The sequence below is a fragment of the Ambystoma mexicanum genome, chromosome 6q (genome assembly GCF_040938575.1).
Source record: "Ambystoma mexicanum isolate Mex_15411 chromosome 6q, UKY_AmexF1_1, whole genome shotgun sequence".
Classification (NCBI taxonomy): domain Eukaryota; kingdom Metazoa; phylum Chordata; class Amphibia; order Caudata; family Ambystomatidae; genus Ambystoma; species Ambystoma mexicanum.
Window position 1 is genome coordinate 975,627,942 of NC_090937.1, and position 20,023 is coordinate 975,647,964.

Below are 20,023 nucleotides of genomic sequence, written 5' to 3' on the forward strand. Positions count from 1 at the left end.
CTACCAGATAAGGGGCATCCAGTGATATTACTAATACTTATGATATACAGGCATATCTGTTCCCTTAACCAATCCCTCCCTTCAATAGGTTTTACAGTTTGCCACATAGGATGACGTCATAGCTGACGTACATTGAGGTATAAAACCTTTGTATAATTAAAGTTGAAGTGTGTGTGCGCGGGCTACAGTTTGTTGTTCGCCAGATTGCCCTACTTTATTTGAGCTGACAATAAAGTAGTACTTTGCCATTCTTTGAGTCTGTCTGGTTATTTGGGTCTGAGATCATTATTGGTAATTCCATCTAGCACATGAGATGCTTCAAGTTGCTAGCGCACACAACCGTATCTAGTTATATGCAGATTATAGATCAATCACAGAAATCCACTTAGCCCGTGACACCTCAGTTATTGAGTGATTTTAATTTTGGCAAAGTAAATCTGTTCGGTTTGGCACACCTGTTCAGAGCCCTGAGATTTATGTACAATCTCACATCCCCACTGCTCTTTGGAACAACTAGTATAGGGCTTATCCATTATGCAGCTTTGGCCTCTTCTTTAATTCCTTCCCCATCCAATCTCTTCAACTCTTTCTCAACCTCCCTCTTTAATCCTACAGTATAATCCCGGCCAGAGGCCTTCGGTCCTCTGGGTCCAACTCTGCAGGTCAAACATTTCTCCAAGCAGAGAGTTGGAGGTAGATCCCTTTTCTTGGCTGGTTCCTCCCTCTTGAACGGCCTCCCTGTCCCCCTCAGACTTGAGCCGGATCTTCTTAAGTTCTGGCTGGAAACTTCTCAAGACTTTCCTTTTCTCCTTCTTTCCTTCTCCCTCTCTCGTGCTAATTTTCCCCCTGCCGCTGCGACTGGGGCCTGGTCCCTTCAGTCATACAGGGTCCAGATCATCCCTCCCAGTCGCCCCAGCATCCCCTGCCAGCACTTGCCCTCAGGCTCCCTTTCCTGGACTAGCCAACCTGGTCCTACTTGTACACCGTGCTCTTCTTCCCTCCCTTTCCCCTGGCACTTGTTACATTGCCCCCCCCCAGCACTTGCCCACCCCCTTTCTTTGGACACCCCACTCCTGCACTTCTCCCTCTACCCCCTCACCCCCTGCCCTTAACACCTTGTCATGCACTTGCACAGTAGGATTGTCACAAGGCCAATATAACAGTTTTTGTTGTGCTACTTTTGTCCACCACGCCCCTCCCCCAAACTTGTCTTGTGGCGCCTGGAAACACTTGTGTATAGGCGCCATACAAATGTCCAATAAATAAAATAAATCCTGTGCCTTCGCTCTAACAGGCATTGCATGCCCTTTTACTCTTATCCTATGCACAAATCCCTTGAGACACCCTGTTTTATTCTCAAACACATTGGGATACCATTCGTCAATGTCACCATCATTGCTCAATGTTTTCACTTCATCTATCTCAACCGGGACTACTTGATTGTGTGCTTGGGATCCAGTTTTATTTCCAGGTTTGCTTGTGCATCCCAGTACAATAGATCTCCACCCTTTTTGTAACCTGCACAAGTCCTAACCCCTCCTGGTCCTTGAACCGTAGTTGCGCCTCAAACTTTCCTACAGTTTCTATGGGAGCTTTTGCGTATGCATGTACAGACACCATAGGCAAAGTACAATTTATCTGGTCTCTCCATGTGTCATCAAGGTGTAGTCCGCACCACTGTCTATGAGCATCTTGACTCCCACTCCATTCACATTGATGGCACACCATGGCTTTGATATCTTTGGGTGGGCATCCACTGCATTTACCACACAGATGTTGTCCTCGTCCACATAACTCGATAAGCTCAGTCAGCGAGCGAGGACGGGACCTGTTGCACTGTTTTGCTGCATCCTGACCTCCCTCACACAATTGAATCTCTGGTCTGTCAAATGTTCCTCCTTGCAGTGTTCAAAGCCACATTTTATCGCCAAACCCTTGCAAAGCTGTCACAGATTCTTCAATCGTTTCATTCTTCTTCTGCCAGAATGTTGTTCTCTCTGCCCACAAATTGCTTATCCAGTTTCTGCAAGCTCACTTGAAATACCGACAAACCTCTCCACATCCAATGGTTCCAGCAACCTCCTGAAGATTACCTGGCTTTCATGACCCAAGCAATGATACAGGAGCAATTATTTTCCTTCTCCCGTGAAGGTCGCACCACACACTCCTTGTAGAGTACCTACTCCTGTATCTAAGCAATTCCTCCTTCCAGTCTGCCCATTTGATTGAGGACTCCATGGGTGCATGTAGAAACAACGGTGGGCCAGGCATGTTGGCCATATTCCCAAACAGCAGGTGGTTGTTAGTGCCCAGAGTTCAAATAGTCTGAGCAATGTCTAGTCCTCCCACCCAAGGCAGAATCGCCAGTTGTTTTGCCGTTCACTTAGCTTTTAGGATCCAAAATCCCCAGTTGATGGCCATGCACCTAGCTCCTGCGCTCATCCCCGCTGTACGATTCTTCCAGTGGGGTTGCTCATTGCTGGGCGACGGGCCAGATCACGCCGTGTGGCGTCAAGCGCTAGCACAACACCAGTGAACACAGTCGCGTCCAGGCAAAGGCCTGACACATGCTACAAAGCGTTGGGCACGAGTGCAACCTGTGAGACGGGAATGGTATCAAAAGAGAGACAGACTTGAAAGCATTTGTTTTAAAACCTTTATTTACTGAGGTTCCTGGGTTGGTGAAATGCCTGACTGGCCCTAACTCTAAAGGAATGGTTCCCTTTACGGATGTTTCTAATGGCCTTCGTGGTCTAATAGTCCAAATTGAAAGTCTGTGTCTAATCCTATACTTGCCCTCACTCTGTACAAAATGTGTGATCGGAAGTCTCCTTAAAAGGAACAATGGTGGTTCAACAAAAATGGCAAAACCAGAGTTGGTTTCAAGTGTTCTTCTCACCAGGTTAAAATTGATCAATATCACAAAGGTGGTTTCACTCAACAGGGCTGTTCGAAAGACCTTCTCCACATGGCCCCTACAGTGATTTCAAATACCTTCAATGCCCTTGAGTTCTTTGGTATCCCATTCCCCAAGTCTCAAAACAAAACAGTCAGATTCCTAAATAGGCTTCTCCAGGGTTCCCTACCCCAAGCTCAGGCCGATTCCAGCTTTCAAAAGACAATATAGCACAGTTTTTGTTTCACAGGACACCTTTCCTCAAGTCTAGGCCCCTCTGGTTCCAAACATCAATTTAGCTGGTCAGGGTATGCCTTTACTTTATATATAGTCTCTCTTACACATCATTCTCTTAGGGGGTTGAATCAGAGGCTTTCAAAAATGCCAGGCTCTTTGCTTTTCCTTAGCATGAGCACTCTGACCCTTTGCCTCTCTCTTGGTGTCTTACTCTTTGCACTTTTTTATCTTCTGGTGCTTCCTGTGCTACTTTCATGCATTCCTCTCCCTTTGTCGTGCACACTGGCACTGTCCTTTAATCCTTCTCTTTGGTCATGCCTCTTGCACTCTTCTCTGTGGGCTTCTGGCCTCTTTTATACTTTCCGTGCCTCCTGCACCTTTTCCAAGTGTCTTATTGCCCCTTTTTACACTTCCGTGCCTCTTGCACTTTTTCCATGGGCTTCTGACTTTACTTTATTCCACTTGTTAATTCACACATGCGTGTCTCCCTCGTGTTGCGCTTATACTCTTTACTTTCACATCATTGAAGTCTTCCCTTTAACTTCACTCGTATCCTTTAACAAACACGGTCCTCTTTTCTTACGCGTTTCAAATGCCACTTTGTATCGTGCTCTTCACAGCTCTGCAACTCTATCAGACTCACCGGGCTGACTGCTGCGCTTCGGCTTCACTACGGTTCTTTGTTCGGAAGTCAAGGTCTCACCGCCTGCCCCTCTGACACTTCTGGGCTGTCTCACTGACCCAGGGGAACACGCACTTGCATCCACAGTTGCTGTCGGAGACCAGCATGCCCCTCGGCTCCCATACATGGACTCTTGGGCACCCTGGAGACACGGCTCCCTCTCCATGCTTCTGCTCTCACAAACTGCAGCGTCTCGGCATCCCGGTCTCTGGCCTCTGGTCCTGGGCAGCTCTGGCGCCTCGGCTCTCCCCCCAACTCGCCCTTCTGCTTGCTCTCCTACTCGCTCATCCGTGTGTGTAAGACCACACCTTTTATAGCGAAAAAAACAGTAAAGTGGAGTCAGGTGTGAATAGTTACTAGTGAATGCCTGACTCTTAGTGGGACAACTTGGGTTCTTTCTAGGGTAGGTTGCCCTTATTTTCCCCATGTTATTCCTATGGGTAATCCTTATTGATCTTAGTTGCCTCTTCTCAGTATTTGTGGAAAATGGGGAGGGAGGGGGTATGTGGTGAGATTGGAAATACCCCATAAAGGCTGAGGGAGAGTAGGTTGAGATAGTTTTGGGATTGGGGAATACCATGTCTCGCCCTTGGGTATCCTCCCAATCCCTTGTGACCTTCCACTCAGGTGATCCTCCCTCGCGTGTCCACCCCAGGGTCTGAATTCAGAAGCAATGGCCCTTCCCTGGCCACCTGAATGGAAGATCCTGTGGGAGTGGGTGGCAGAGTAGAGTCAGGTTTCTCACAAGCCCCAGCCGTCGCACGCTTTGCAGGACGGGGAAAACCTCTCCCATGGGGTTGCCCATGTTCCGATGAGGGTCCAGCGCACCTGGTGACCATGTTCGCTCCGTGCCTCTGGACCTGTCAACACTGTGCCACGGATTCACAGTTGAAGGCTGTTGCTGTTAACAGATGGTGCAACCAGGGTAGAGCCCAGTCCCATTGTCACCATTATTAGGAAGAAGCTGGTAGGTTGTTTCAAGTTCTTTATTTTCAGTCGAACGATTACAGCAGCAGCCCCTCACATCGGCAGCCTATTTCCTTCTTCTGCCCAATGTTTTCTCTTTCAACCCACAACATTCCAACCCCCACATTCAACAGCCACCCAATTTTGTTTACAGTATCATTATTTCATCAACCCTATCCACAACAACACAGAGCTCACTCCTTTTTCATTCTGATGGCCATTGGCCCTCAACAGGATTCTGGCAACGCTCCAAGCAGGCTGCATGTAAGGTGCCTCCATACAATGTCTAGGCTGGGCTACTTTATTCAGTAATCGCCTTGCTACCTCCTCTATATCCCTACAGTATTTTTCTTCACCAAATCACCATTTCCCTGGAGCACCATTTTAAATGTGGTTTGTACCTCTTTTTATACTGTCTTTGGGGTTTTAATTGGCTTTATGAAGTCTAGCATTGGTTACATAGACTCATTAGTACTTGATTGTAAAATTAGCAAGCATTCTGTTGCTGCTCTTCCTCCCTAGGTGCTTCCGCTTCTTTATTGAGCGCGGACCTAGCTTCAGAAAGCAGAACGCTTTACAATTATAGAGAGAAGAACTTAGTGAGGGAAGCAGAGAAACAAGGGAGTGAGGACAAAACAGGGGGGGAGGGTGTGCAATTTGGTAGCAAACCAGGGGAGGAAACAGTGGGGATTTGATCACCCAGTCTCGGGTAGGGTGGGTAGGTTTTGGGGCAGAGCCATTTCTTGAAGAGGACACTCTTGAGCTCCTTTCTGAACTGAAGAAGCGAGGGGGCGAGTCTGATGTTGATGGATAGGAGGTTCCAGAGTCTTGAGGCATAGACCGAGAAGGCCTGTCTTCTGGTTCTGTCCTCCCTGCACTGGTGGAGTTCAAGTCTGAAAATGTCCTAACATCTGGTGGATCGTCGGCCTTCAGAGATGCTGTGTTTCTCAGTCAGGTAGCTTGGGGAAGTCCGGGTGGTAGCCTTGTAGATGATGCAGCAGGACTTGGTGATGATAGGGGCTTGCAGCATTACAGTTTGATGAGGGTCGGGGTGATGGGGTGGAATATGTGGAGTCCTTTGAGTCTTCCTGCAGCATGCAGGACACATCTCATGGGTGCCAGGGTAGTTGCCGGAAGGCCTTCCAAAATGGGATTGCCACCATCCAGGTGGGAGCGGCCTAAGGGGTGGACAGCAGATCTGAAGATGTTTTTTGAGATGAAGGGTTTGATTTTCTGTAGGAGAGAAAGCTAGTACCAAGCAGTTTGTGTCTTCCTTGCTATGTGTGGTTTGAAGGAGAGGTGTCTGTCCATGTCGAACCTAAGGGACTTGATGCAGGTGGCCTGCCTGCTGGGGCGTGAAGCCTTTGAGGTGCATATTAGAGAGCCAGGTCTGGATGTCAAGGTGTTGATTCGGTCAGCAGTAGGAATTCAGTCTTGGACGGGTTGAGCTTCAGGTAGGCACTAGACTTCCACGACTGGATCAAAGAGAGGCGAGGCTTGAACCTTTTGATGTCTACGATGGGGGATAACATGAGGCAGAGCTGTGTGCCTTCTGCGCATTAGTGGATGTGGATGTTGTGTGGATCAAGGAGGGTTCCAAGTGGTTCCATGTAAAGATTGAATATCTCAGGTGAGAGGATGGATCCTTGTGGGACTCCACAGTTGATGGGTAGAGTTTGTGATTTGGAGGAATCCATTTGTACAAACTCATGGCGATTAGCAAGGTACAATTTGAACCAGTTGAGGACTATCTCGCTGATCCCCATTCGGCACTGTAGATTGTCTGTGAGGGTCTGGTGTTCTCTGTCGAATGTTGATGAGAGGTCAAGGAGAACCAGGAGGGCAAGGATGGCCGTCATTAAGGATTTTAAGGGCATTGCTGATCACGTTAATGGTAGCTGTTTCTGTGCTACATCTGGGTATGAAGCCAGATTGATAGGACTGAAGGAGGTTGTGGGCTCTCACGTTATCCAACACATGCATGGTTCACCTACATCTAATCAAATTCTTGGATTTCTTTATTTTATTGCGAGCAAATGGTTTAAGAAGGCTTAAGCCTAAGATGCTAAATTGAGAATTTGCATAGGTTGTTAGCTCTGCGAGGGATAGAAATTCATGAAACTTAAATTTTGGTAGTGCTGCAGTCAGAGACCAAAGGCTGGATATTCTCCCTATGCCCTTTTGAATACTGGGTATTCCTGTGTTTATTCTGGTACTCCGTCCTGTGCTCAATCTTTACAGGGGTCCCCATGGTCTCTGGTACCAGATCCCTACAGGTGGACTTCAACCGCATTTCCACAATGACTTGCATTTGGTGCTGCGTCCTTCTTTGCTGCATTCTGTCCTGGGGCTTCTGGGTCTGGAACCTGGCTCTGGATCTCTTCTTGGTTGTCTTCTCTGGGATTCCTTGGGGGTAGCTGTTGCCATCTCTGCACCAGTGGCAAGGAACTAGGACTTACCTGCAATTTCTTTTCACAACCACAGGCCAGTTTACAGACTTAGTTCCATTGGTGCACTGTGAAGTAGTAACCTGAACTATGACATTGTTCTAGGATCACCTAAGGTCTGATGTTCTCCACCAAGCCCTGAAATCTTAGTGACTACCCCTGATTTATTCGCGATTTTTAAATATTTGCATTACACTCCTGCCTCGGGATGTACAATGTATCACTGTGTGTTATTAATGTTTCCCTCTTTGGAGTGTAATATGCCCCACTGGCCATAGGTAGTGTAAAGATGAAATATATCCTCTACTATGGTAGCCCTCCTGGCTTTGTTGGACTTTGTGTACCCCTTTTTTGCTACCTGTATTTAACGCTACCCTGTGTGCATATGTATTGGACCTTAATTATGATGGTAATTACTGTGCTTTTTATTGTATAGGGGTCTATACTTATATAGTGTCCACAATCAGACATGGGGTTTGCATTTAGGGTAAAGAGTGTGTTAGGCCTAACATGCCATTTGCTATCTCCATATCTTCACTGTGCTTTACTGGAGTGCTTCCTTTTCCTAACATTGATATTATATGTGTGACCTGTATTAAACGTGTACATTTTTAAGTAAACCAATGTAGTGTATTCTTTTGTATTGACTATCTATATATATTTTTTTTTTAAATGTTTTTCTTTTATTTTATAACAACACACCAAACATTACAAATAATTGGGACTTCCATGTTTAACTTTAACAGAACATTACAGAATACACTCTTCTGTCCTACTCCTACCCGCCCCGTTAACTCGAGCCCCTGTATCCATGTCATCAGCCTGTTCATCTTCAGGCGAGTCTAGTGTCATTATCTTTTCCATGTCATCATCACTGTAATCGGTCTGGGAGGGGCCCGCCATTGTGGCCACCAGTTGGCTCCATTCGATTAGGGGTCCCACCTCCTCCGCCCCTTCCCTGCTGACCGCTTCAAACCAAGCAGCCATTTCTGCCTCTGCCCACTTCATGAGGTCAGCCCACCACAACTCTATCCTAGGCCTATGGGCTGCCTTCCAGCACATTGCAATCCTGCGTTTGGCCAGAATGTAGGCCAGGTCTTTCATTTTACTAATGTGCCTCAGATTTCGTGGTCTAGGAAAGCCCCTCAGCATGCATGCCCAAGCCGACTCCACCTCCAGCGTAATGCCTTTTTCTGCCAAGCTTAGCTTCAGTTCTGTCCAAAACCTTCCCAGCTCCGGGCAAGCCCAGAACATGTGTAACATCCCAGCTTCCTCCTCCCCGCACCTGGGGCATCTCGAAGTCAACTGGCCACCAAACCTGGCAATCTTACTGGGGGTCAGATATGCTCTATGTGTGACATATAGTTGGATCTGTTGGAGCCTCGCATTCCGGGACACTTTCTTATGATATCTTTGGGCTCTGTCCCATAGCCCATCTGACATGGGTTCTCCCACCTCTTCTTCCCAGGCTTGCCTCAGTTGGAGCAATTCCTTCCCCACCTTGGACCCCAGTAGCTCATATATGCGGGATATCTCATGCCCACTCTCCGAGATGTCATATATAGTCTCAATGGTGGCATCAGGTTGTTCTGCAAGCACTGCTGCCGGCCACTTTTCTCCCGTTTAACGATTCTGGAGTAGGTAATGTGTTGCCCTTTATGCACCCCGGTGTCCTCTATTAGTTTCTGGAAATCCAGTGCCTCCCCCTCCTGCCATATGTCTCCCAGGTTAGCCAGGCCCATCGGTTCCCAGTATCTACGGACCCCTTTTATTAATTGGGGGTCTTCCCTGCATAGCGCCACCAGCGGCACCTGCATGGAAAAAGGAGCTGGGTATCCCACAATCTGCCATGCCCTGTGCCACACCTCCCAGCCAAGCACCAACAACCTCGCCATCTCTAGTACCTTTGTTTTTGATAACCAGACTATCTCTCTAAGGAAGTAGGGAGCAGGTTCCATGCACAACAGCCGGGTTTCAGCCGTTTCTTCTTCAGACAGCCACCTGGCCACATATTGCAGTGGTCCCGCCAAGTAATATAACTCAAAATTCGGCAGGTTTATTCCCCCCCTGTCACATGAATTTTGTAATTTCCAGAGAGTCACCCTGTTCCTGGAGTTATGCCATATAAAGCCCCTGCACAAGCTGTGGAGACTAGCGAAGGAGCGCCTAGGGATCACATACGGGATGTTTACAAAGAAATGTAACAGTCTGGGCAGGATTACCATCTTGATCAGAGCAGCTCTCCCCATCATGGCCAGGGGTAGTCTGGACCAGAATCCCATGCTATTTTTAATGCTTTCCACTGCTTTTTCTGTGTTGTTTGTGTTCCTCTCCTGCCGTGTGGTATATATCAATTCCAAGATATCGGAACGTCTCGGCTCGCCAGGGTATTGGCATTACTGGTAAGCTCCTTCGTAAGGCACGTCTGTATCTCCCCAGGGGGAACATGCTAGATTTCTTGGGGTTTACCGCTATGCCAGAGAGGGTAGCGTATTGTCCATCACCTCCAGGATGTATTGTGTGTTCTCCTCTGGGAGTATATCGTCAGCATATAATGAAATAAGAAGTGGACCACTCGCAGTGCGGATTCCTATCTCCCCATATTGTTGTCTAAGACAGACTGCCAATGGTTCCAGCGCTAGTATATACAACATGGGCGACCAGGGGCAGCCCTGTCTAGTGCCCCTGCTAAGTTGCCATCTGTCTGAGATAATGGCACCCGTTTTAACCCTTGCAATTGGGGAGCTGTATAACATTTTGACCCACCTAAGATACCCCGGCCCCATTCCGTATTCTGTCAAATCGCTAACAGCCAGGGCCAGTCGAAAGCCTTAACTGCATCAAGCGAGACGATCGCCAGTTCACCCGAGTCCTCTTTTGTCTGATCAATAATATGGTGCAGTCTTCTATGGTTATCAGTTATATTCCTACCAGGGACGTAGCCTGTTTGGTCGGGGTGTATCAGTTTGCCGATGACTCGCTTAAGCCTGTTTGCTAGCACTGCCGTAAGGATTTTGCTGTCCTGGTTAAGCATCGATTGGAGTCTATATGACCCGCAGTCTGTGCTAGACTTACCTGGCTTTAAAAGCGGGATGATCACTGCCTCTCGTGGGACTCTGGCAACCTGCCATGCTCAAACGCCTCATTAAGCATAGCCAACAACGGGGGAAGCAGCTCTTGTTTGTAGGTTTTGTAGAATTCACTTGGGAGCCCGTCTGACCCCAGAGCTTTGCAAGTGGGCAGGTCCTGAATCACAATCACTAGTTCTTCTAATGTGATTGGGGCATCCAGGTCTGCCTGTTCTAAATCGTCTAAGGTGGGCAAGCCTATATCTTCTAGCGTTTCCTGGATTTCTTGGTCCCTCTCTTCGCCTAGGTCCTCATAGAGACGTTTGTAATATCTAAGGAACTCTTCATTCACTCCCTCTTGGGTATCCAGGATTTAGCCTCCCTCCCCTCTAATTTCCTTAATCACCGGCTGTGATACTTCGCTCTTATATAGCCAGGCCAGCAATCTGCCCGGCTTGTCCCCCCCCGCATGCTGTCTCTCCACATATTTCTTATAGCTTAATTTACATAACCTGTCCCAGTGCTCACCGCTAGCTTGTTGTAGCAGTCTCATCCTGACCCCATCTTCCCGAGAGGTGCCTTCCCTACGCATAATGTCTTCCAACTCCTTCTCCGTCTCCTGCAACTCACGTTCAATGCCCCCCTGGAGCCCTCTGGATTTTGATATAGCCAGCCCCCGCACCACCACCTTAAACGCCTCCCACACAGTTCCCATAGTTCGAACACTACCGGTTTTCGAAGTACTCTGTGATCGCCTCCCTCAGATCCTCCCGGAATCCCGAGTCCTGCAGAGCCTCAGCTCTGAGTTTCCACGTCGGAATCCGTGCTCTAGGGGGTTGGTGTTGCCACTCTAGGACCACGGGGGAGTGGTCTGAGAGCACTCTGGCCTTATATTCTGCGCCTCTCATCTCTCCTACCAACTCGACAGCGGCGAACACGTAGTCCAGCCTCGTGTTCAGGTCATGTGGTGCCACATAGTGTGAGTACTGCCTGTCTGCCGGATGCAACTACCTCCAGACATCTAAGAGTTCAAAATCTCTCAGGAGGTCCTGTAGCACCTTTGCAGGCGGGGTGGGTTTGTCTAGTTTACCATCTGGTCTGTCCATCTTAGGATTCAGTACACAATTAAAGACCCCGCTCCATAGGATCATGCCACCTAATAGGGAGCTAATTTTGCCATACAGGGTCCGAAAGTAGGCCGCTGTATCCTGGTTAGGGGCGTATAAGTTTATAATACTCACTTCCCGGTTTTCCAACATCCCCCCGCACTACTATCATTCTGCCTTCTGGGTTTCCCGTAGACTGAAGCAATTGAAACGGTACATGAGGTGCTACGCATGTGATAACTCCTCTTGCGTATGCCGAGTATGTGGCTCCCGCAATGCTCCCCCTCCAATTTCTCCATGGTAAGGTGGGTCTCCTGCAATAATGCTATGTCGATCCTCATCCTTCTCAGGTACATCATTACTTTATTACGCTTCAAGTAACTATTAAGGCCCCTGACATTCCAGGTAACCACTCTAAGGCGACCCAACGCCATAGATACAATATCCCGCCGTCCCTCTCCGCCTCCCAACCCGCCTAATAAGATTCTCAGTTTGGCTCGTTCCCCGCCCTCTCCCAACAAACTCCCCTCTCTCCCAACAACAAACCCCAACACACCGCCCCTTCCCTCCTCCCACCCCTCCCAACCCCAACAAGTGCCCAGCTCCATCCCTGGATCTCAGGCAACCCCACGTTTGGTCCTGCCTCGGGATGCCGAGGGCAGGAACCCGGAAGGGTGTCACCGGACTACCGGTGACCTAACTAAGCTTCTAATGGGAATACGAGGACTAGCTTTGCAAGGCTCCCGTGCTCATATCAAAAGTCTCAGTGCTCACTTATAACCCTGACCATGCACGCCCATAGGCTACATCTTATGCAATAATCAAGTCCCATTGTCTTAGGCTGCGACACACCTTGGTGCAACAGACACAGATTACTTATTTCCTCCTTCTCCCGTCTGGATGCCCGACTCCTGGCGGCAGCTCTGTGTGTCGAGCCACCCCATAGCTTCTTCCGGAGATTCAAAAAACAAGGTTCTGTTTTTGTGGAACACCTTCAGCTTCGCCGGGTAGAGCAGCATATACTTGTGGCCTGCTTCACGCAATCTTCTCTTCACGGTCCCAAAGTTCATACGACTATGTTGTACCAACAGGGTGTAATCTGGGTATGCGGTTATGTTTGCTGTCCCCCTTTGTATCGTTCCACCCTTCCAGAAGTGTTCAAGGATTCTTTCCCGATCGCGATAGTTCAGGATCTTGGTGATCACCGGCCTAGGGGGGGGGTTCCTGGCGGCGGCCTCCTCATTATGGCCCTATGCGCTCTTTCCACCGCAAACCCCTGGGACAACACTCCTCCAGTTATCTCCTGCAGCAGCATGGATTCAATTAACTCTGTAGGGTTGGGTCCCTCAGCTCCCTCCGGCAAACCAACAATGCAGATGTTATTCCTCCGGGCACGTCCCTCCGCCCTACTTTCTAGGTTACCCACGCATTGCACTAGGACGTGGAGTTCCGATTTATGTGTTGCACAGTCTGCTGTGTCCGGGGCCACCTCTTTATCAAAGTTCTCTGTGAGTTCTGCCAGCGACCTGACATCTTGCCGGAGGAGATTCACTTCCTCTTGTACTGCCCCAACTTTGAGCTCTAGTGCTGCTTTCAATTCGGTCATAGCCAGTCCCAGTTTGGTCTCCCAGGCCACTTTCAGGTCAGCTATCGCAGCAAGGATCTCCTGGTTCGTGCCCATGGCGACTGTGCCCCCAACGGGGGTTTTGTCTTTACTCTTGGCACCTTCCGGGCCCGGTGATGTTCTGGCGTAATCGTCCAGCGTGGGTTGCTTGCCCTTCGTTCTCAGTGGTTTGCTGGACATGGCATTGTGCCAGAAACGTGTAGGCAAGCCCCGCCGCTTATGGCTAGTAGCCCGCGCGGGGTTAAACTGCTATTGGCGTCTGGGCCCAGACAGGCTACGCAGGGGGTGGCTTGAAGCTACTTATTTGCTGCAGGAGTGGGTTATGTCTTCCCCTGCAATAATGTGCATTTATTTAAAACTCTCGAACCTTAAACTCCAGCCCCAGTTGGTCCGGGCCTTCGGGCTTCCCTCCAGAGCCTGTGGAGCCCACTCGATGTTTTACCCATCCAGCATGCGTCCTCCCAGGACCCCAAGGGTACTGTAGCCTCTTGTCCAATGTTGGTCACGTTTCACAGACCAACCGTGTTGTAAGTGCTAGCAAGCCCCCTGACCAGTCCTTGAAGCGGGCTTTGTCGTCCCACGTGGTAATATGGGCTATTCTGGTCCCCCAAACCTAGAGCACCGTCTCAGCAGTTTGTCTTGCCCCTTGTATTTCAGTGCTCTCAGAACTGCACTGCAGAGCAGCGCTCCCAGAGCCCACTGAGCCTCCGCTGTGGCGGCCTCTCGCGTGTGTGTTCCTTGTTTGTTTACTTTTTTTTTTTAGTCCGCGCTCGCTGCCAAGTATGCGGCACAACAATGTATCAGCAGCAGTTCTCCTCAGGGCGGGGCCGCGTATGCGTGTGCTGCGGGCCCTGTGGGACGTGCCCGCAGTACAGCTCGGCACGGTCACCCCAAGCGTATGCCTGTGGTCTGATTGGGGACCTTAGTCAGGGCGTGCTCCGCTCCCGGCCGCTACTGCCGTGCCTCACTCTCCAGCTACTGTGTCCCCCACTATGTCACTCCTCCTCGGGTGCTCCTCGCTCGCTGGGCCCACCGTGGCTCCTCCCCGGCAGGGCTATTTCGGGCCGCTCTGCATCTCTGCCCCACGGGCGTCCCAGTGTTCTCTTCCCGGGGCTCCTATGTCCCCCTTACGTATCCGCCTTTCCCTTGAACTGCTCCGCAGCCAGGGCCCGAATGGTTATGCGTTGGTTGTTCTTTGTCATTTACTGGGTCCTGCTAGGGTTGAATGTTAATGTTTTGGCTGTTGCCCTCCTCTTCATCCAGGCACCTTCATGCACATGCCACCATCTTTTGCCCCTCTCCCACTGGCGCAATCAAGGGCACCCTTCATGCGCTCCCATTGCAGGTCTGCTTTCCCATCCAGAGTTCAACTGGTGCTGGCAGCTCACAGTGTCATTTGCCCAGTACAGTCACGTGAAGCGGTTAATCCTGCTCTTTCATATTTCGTTTCTGAGCTACAATGTATCGACCCACACAGCCTGTCAGTTTCATGCCTCCGAGAAGGACCGACTGCCCTTCAGTGTTCACATGGCACAGCTTGTGTCTCAGAGTTTCTGCACTCGCACTCCGGGCATGTTCTCCATCCAGTGCCTGCACGGCGTCCGGCAGACCTATTTCGTGTGTTGTTGGTGTGTCACCACCCGTAGCCGTTATGAGCGGAGGCTTGTGTCCCAAACTCTTTCTCGATCGCGCACGCTCAATGGCCCTTCACTGCGATGAGAAAAGGGTTGCAGTCATGCAGCGCTCACTCCGCAAGTCCATGGACCCCTCGGAATCCCCTCAGCTGTGCCCCGACGTGCTAAATGCCTCTACGGGCACCGTTGCATTGGCGTCCCCAACAGCTGTTTTACCGCTCCCAGCGAGGCGGGCAATGCAGCAATGTTTTTTGTGTGCGTGCACTGCACTGTCCGATTTCCTGCACCTTCACACAGGCAATCCTCGATGGAATCCTTCCTTCCCGTAATTACTTCAGGCGGTCCCTTTGATGTTCGGGATCACCATTTTGTATCCTTTGTTTGTTCTGTGTGCATCAATTAAAGACTCCAGACTCCCGAATCATCACACGAGACACTTCCAAGTTTCAGCAGTTGTGCAGCCTGCTTTCCGACATCCAAACCTTCTTTTATGGAGTTTCTTGGTACATTTTAACGCACTTCAGCGCGGATCAACAGGAGCCACCAAGAGAGCACATCCTACTCCATGGCTGGTTAGCCACGCCCCCCCATCTATATATATATTTGTGAAAGTGGGTGTTAGGTAGACACCTGTGCAGTTCCCTTAGGGACCACTGCAAAAGATTTAAGACTACAGGTGTTTGGCAGTAAACCCACTTGGTAGCAGTCTGTACCACACAGATTCACTTGGTAGCTGTGGCTGAGCAGTCAGACTTCCCTCAAGAACAGTTAGGCAGTATGTATAGTATACACAATAGGTACAGAAATACAGTAGCACAAGCAAACACTGACCAGAGCTTTGGTGTAAAAGTATATAATTATTTATTTTAAAGACACACTTGTAAATTACACTAGCACAAAGAGGTAAGTAAATTCAGCACACAGTCACTATTATACATATACAACCCTAATTACTTATTAGACAAGTCTTAGTGAGAAACGCCACTTATTTTCAGACAGAGGTGAGCGCTTAACATAAGATGGCACTCTAATAAGTTATAAAAAGGGGGGGGCAGAGTTATGGAAGCACCCAAATTTCAATACTTTTAAAAGAACCACAGTAAGGCAGGATAGACAGAGTTCTACTGGAGAGCAAGGAAGTCAATTGCAAGGCCCAGCTCTTGGAGAGAGCAAGCAGAAGGGGTCCAGGTTCACACAGTGGGGTAATGCCCAAAGAGTCTTGTAGATGGTTCACACACAAAGGATGAAATTAAAGTCAGGAAAAGTTAGCTAGGTTGTCCCAGGCCAGCCCAGGTTAGAAAGTCGAGGCTTTACTGTAACCCCGAACGATCTGTCGCAACGGAAGCCAGGCGGGACACAGTACCTTAAGTGTGAAGGAAGCTCCAGCGGGGGCAGTTGTTCCTGGCAGCGGGTGCAAGTCGGTGTTTCGTCCAGAGGAAGAGGAGGTCTCGCCGTGGAGGAAAGAGGAATGTCATTGCACTGCCAGGGAAGAAACCAGCCGCGGAGTTCGTTCGGTTAGAAGGTACTACCCTTCTCTTTGCAGTAGTGGTAAGCCGTGGTATTCCGGTTGCCGGGGTGCTTGGCACGGGCAAGGCGGCCACGAGATGCTCCAGGAAGGTGAAAAGAAGGCAAAACTGGTTATCCCCACCAGTCAAAGGAAGAAGACTCTCCGTACTGGAGATCTCCTCTATCGTCGGGAAGTGGTGAGACGGTTCAGCAGGGCTCCACCGGTGGTGTCGTCGTTGCAGGTCGGCTCGGCTTCTCCCTCCTCGGATTCTTAGGTCCTGTGGCGACTTCTGAAGTTCCAGTCCCCAAAGCCCTGCTTTTATGCAGCACACCCCCATTCATTCAGCCTAGCTGTCAATCAAACATGCTAAGTGGTGAGCCGGCCAGCTCACCACTTGGGCCAATCACACAAGAGTGCGACTTGAGTTGCCAAGGCAACTCAGTCCATGGTGCGTAAACCCCCTCCCACATCCCCTGTGGTACCAAGACAGAGTGGCACCACTTTTGGAGGCTTCTGTGGAGAAGCCCGCCAAAAAGTGGAACAAAGGGCTCGACTTGGGTTGGAGTCACAGAAGAGAACACAAACGCCATTTTAGAATCGAGTTCTGGCAAAAAATACCAACCGGTGAATTAATATTAAATAAATAAACCGGCGGTATGTTTGAGGCTATAAGAATTAAATAATTAAAGTTGGTAGCCTCGAACAATGGGAAAATCCTATAGAGATATATTCGCGGTCGAATATAAAAAGTAGTATCCACTGCCACCAGCCAAAACTCGATCAGGGGGGGCGGAGACGTGCCCCATCGACCAACAGACCCCGGAGCAAATGAATTGCCCCGACCAGTACATCCACAATATGATGGTTTGTACTGGTTTCTGTTCATAATTTGGGACTGGTAAAGCCAATGGTGACTTTACCTGCCCTGGGAGACAGTGGTCAGTCCCAGGGTATGGAGTCTATGTTGGGGGGTCGCTACGACACCCGTGGGTTACGGCACAGAGGTTGCTGTGTAACCCACATCAAAAACACATGAAACCCTATGGAGTAAAAGACCCCATAGCCCATAAAACACATGGAAAGATAAAGGAACACCTCAAATCATGTCTAAGTGTGGGAGTAAAAGAGTCTCACTCTTAGCAGGAGAAAAAAATAAACCCCAAAAATCCAGCAGAGCTGCTGGGGGACTCGCTAGGTTTGGGAAATTAGCCTTTACAGAGAATTCTCCCTAACAGTGGATTTGTATGTCCAGGATTGGCTCCAGCCCCATAACAGTCGGTGGGCTGAAATGTTGGCCCAAGGTCGGCATACAAGTCTGGGGTGTACTGGCAATAGTGAAATCTGACCAACCCCACCAATTTGCCCTGCACATGGGTGGAGCGGGGTCCGGCCCAGTGCTATCCGTATAGGCGACTCCGGGAGTTGGACGATTTTGCGTTTTCTTTTTCAAAAATATGAAGTTAGGACACAATATTACATACACAAGGCTACAGCAGACCCCCACGTTCATGTCAGCTGCAGACCTGGTATGGCTAGTTAGGAATAATTGTACCTTGCCAGTGGCTTTCCTCCCTCCTGAAGTTCAGCCTGAATGCACTGCTACACTTACCATAAGAGAGTTTGGGCTTTCCTTTTGGGTGACACAATGTTCTATTATTAGATTAGATGGTTACAGCGCTGAATGGACAATTCTGAGGGTAGGGGAGTGATGAAGGAGACACTGACAAATGGCAATGGCAAATGGCAATGAAATGGAAATGCCAGCAAATAAAAAGGAAAGCGGCATTCAGAAATGTCCATCGGCACAAAAAAAACACAGAACCGTGGGTCACACCAGGTTTCCCCACCATCTTGTGACCTATTTTTGCCATCTCCTAGAACCCTTAAAGTGGATAAGAGCAGAATCTACCATGTATAAGCACTATAGAGTAATCGTCATGGATATTGGTTTAAATGTATAGTCCTTGCACATGTGGGGTGTTTGCATAAAAGTAGTGCACAGTCTTGTTTTGGCAATTTCCTCATGTTTACGGACAGTCTGGTGCAATAGCCATTGCTGATGAGATTCTATACGGTACTGAGTGTAGCTACGCCAAATTGTTTTTGATGTTCTTAAGACTGCTATTTATTTATTTCTTCTTTGGGAAATCATTTTAAATTTTAAAGATTTTGCACATCTGTTTCCTGCCAGTATATGGATTGGGAAGCTTGGGCCTTGCAGTTTTGTTTGCCCTACCTAATCCATTTCCCATGCCACAAGCAACAGAACAGAAGCTATGTCCTCTCTGTATGCATATACATTTAGTTTTCAATTGATTTCCTTCATTCTGCTATTAGCGTCTACTCTTAAAGATGATCAGAAATCTCGAATAGAAAAGAACCTTATAAAAGTGTTAATGGTAAGTGAGAATCACCTGTAGTTGGGGAAACCTTTGACAAATATTGTGATTTCATTGGTCATGTTTTAATTTATTTTGGTCTTCGGTAGAATGAGAATCCTGAACCTGAACCCGAGTGTGATCCTACGATGGTAAAGGCTGCACAGAAGCTCTGGACAGACCGTGTTTCTCTGGCCGTCAACATTTTTACAATAGTAGTGCAAGATTTTGTTCCTTTTGGTAAGTCTTAGTTCCAAGCTACTGTTTGAAACGTGTGCATTCTTAATCTGCATATCTAGGATTGTGAACATTTTGCAGGGTTGCTAGTTTGTGATTTAAAAAAATATATATTCTTTCTCATAAGTGACGCAAGCACCTCCTCAATCCTCATGTGTCTGTTGTTAGAGAGCGTTACAGATGTTTAAATTGTGAAGATTGTTCTCCTTGGGCAAAGTGATGGGAACATGCTTACCCGCAATGCTGAGGGACCAAGTGATGAATTGTTGATCCCACAACAAGCAAACAAACTGGCTTAGTCTAGAATGATTCATGTTGGAATAGGGACAACTGTAACCGAAGGAAAAAACAATCCCTAAAATCTTATGTTCTGACTACAGCTGTGGCAGGCGTAGCAATTCTTGTTATGGTGGGACATCCAGGAGCTATAATAACATAGATATTGAATGTTTTAAAAGTTATATAGATGTGCCTGGACATTGTTCAATGGTATGACTGGGTAGCGGAAAGAGTGGGAGTGTATTTGCCCAGTAGAACCATGTGGGGTGTGATAACAGGCACTCTTTTACCTCGTATGTTGCATTCCATCAATCTTCTGATTACAAATTGGACTGTCGGCAGAGATGGCATACTTTTTCCTTTTTTTTAGATTTCTCCTTTAAAGTTGTTGGTTTATCTACTGATATAAGGAGACTGAGAAACTTGAAGAGTTGTTCAATATTTAAATAAAGCGGAACTATTGTGAAAGTTCAAACACTTGTCAAATAATTACCATTTAAAACTGTCAGTTGAAGGGCAAACTTTTGTTGCGTTCAAAATGTGTGTGCTGACTTTTTGTGGCGAGACGGCAATTAGGGTGCAAAAGGTCCCCCGATCTTGGCACCTGGGTTTGTTTCACAAGTTTCCAGTCATCTGTGCTTGGTTATTGATGATCCCGCTGCCCTTACTGCTGCTGCGGTTCCTCCAAGTACTGAAGAAAGGCAAACAATATTTCAACTTGAAATCAAGGTGAACACATTTTTCATTTGCGGTTCCCGATTCTTCTAGTTTGCTGCCATGGCGATATAGAAACATTAATAATCTAGGAGAGCTTGTCATAGCGCTGCTTATGCTGTTGACCCCTCTGCAAGCAAAATTATCACAGCTTCTTATAACACAGCCACCTCTCAGAAACGCCGGATCTTATTCCCACTTTTTCTTTTTTCTCGCTGTCAAGTATTTGACGCGGATCTCTATATACT

General features: G+C 48.4%; 1 protein-coding gene across 2 annotated transcripts in view; it reads left to right on the plus strand.

Moving 5' to 3' along the window:
- The window catches only part of TRAPPC11 (trafficking protein particle complex subunit 11), a 1,974,021-nt gene that overhangs the window by 572,743 nt on the left and 1,381,255 nt on the right, over window positions 1–20,023 (plus strand). For both annotated transcript variants that reach the window (XM_069631477.1, XM_069631476.1), the window contains exons 16-17: window positions 18,505–18,566; window positions 18,656–18,785. In XM_069631477.1, coding sequence (XP_069487578.1) covers window positions 18,505–18,566; window positions 18,656–18,785 — 192 coding nt within the window. The remainder of the gene's footprint in view (window positions 1–18,504; window positions 18,567–18,655; window positions 18,786–20,023) is intronic.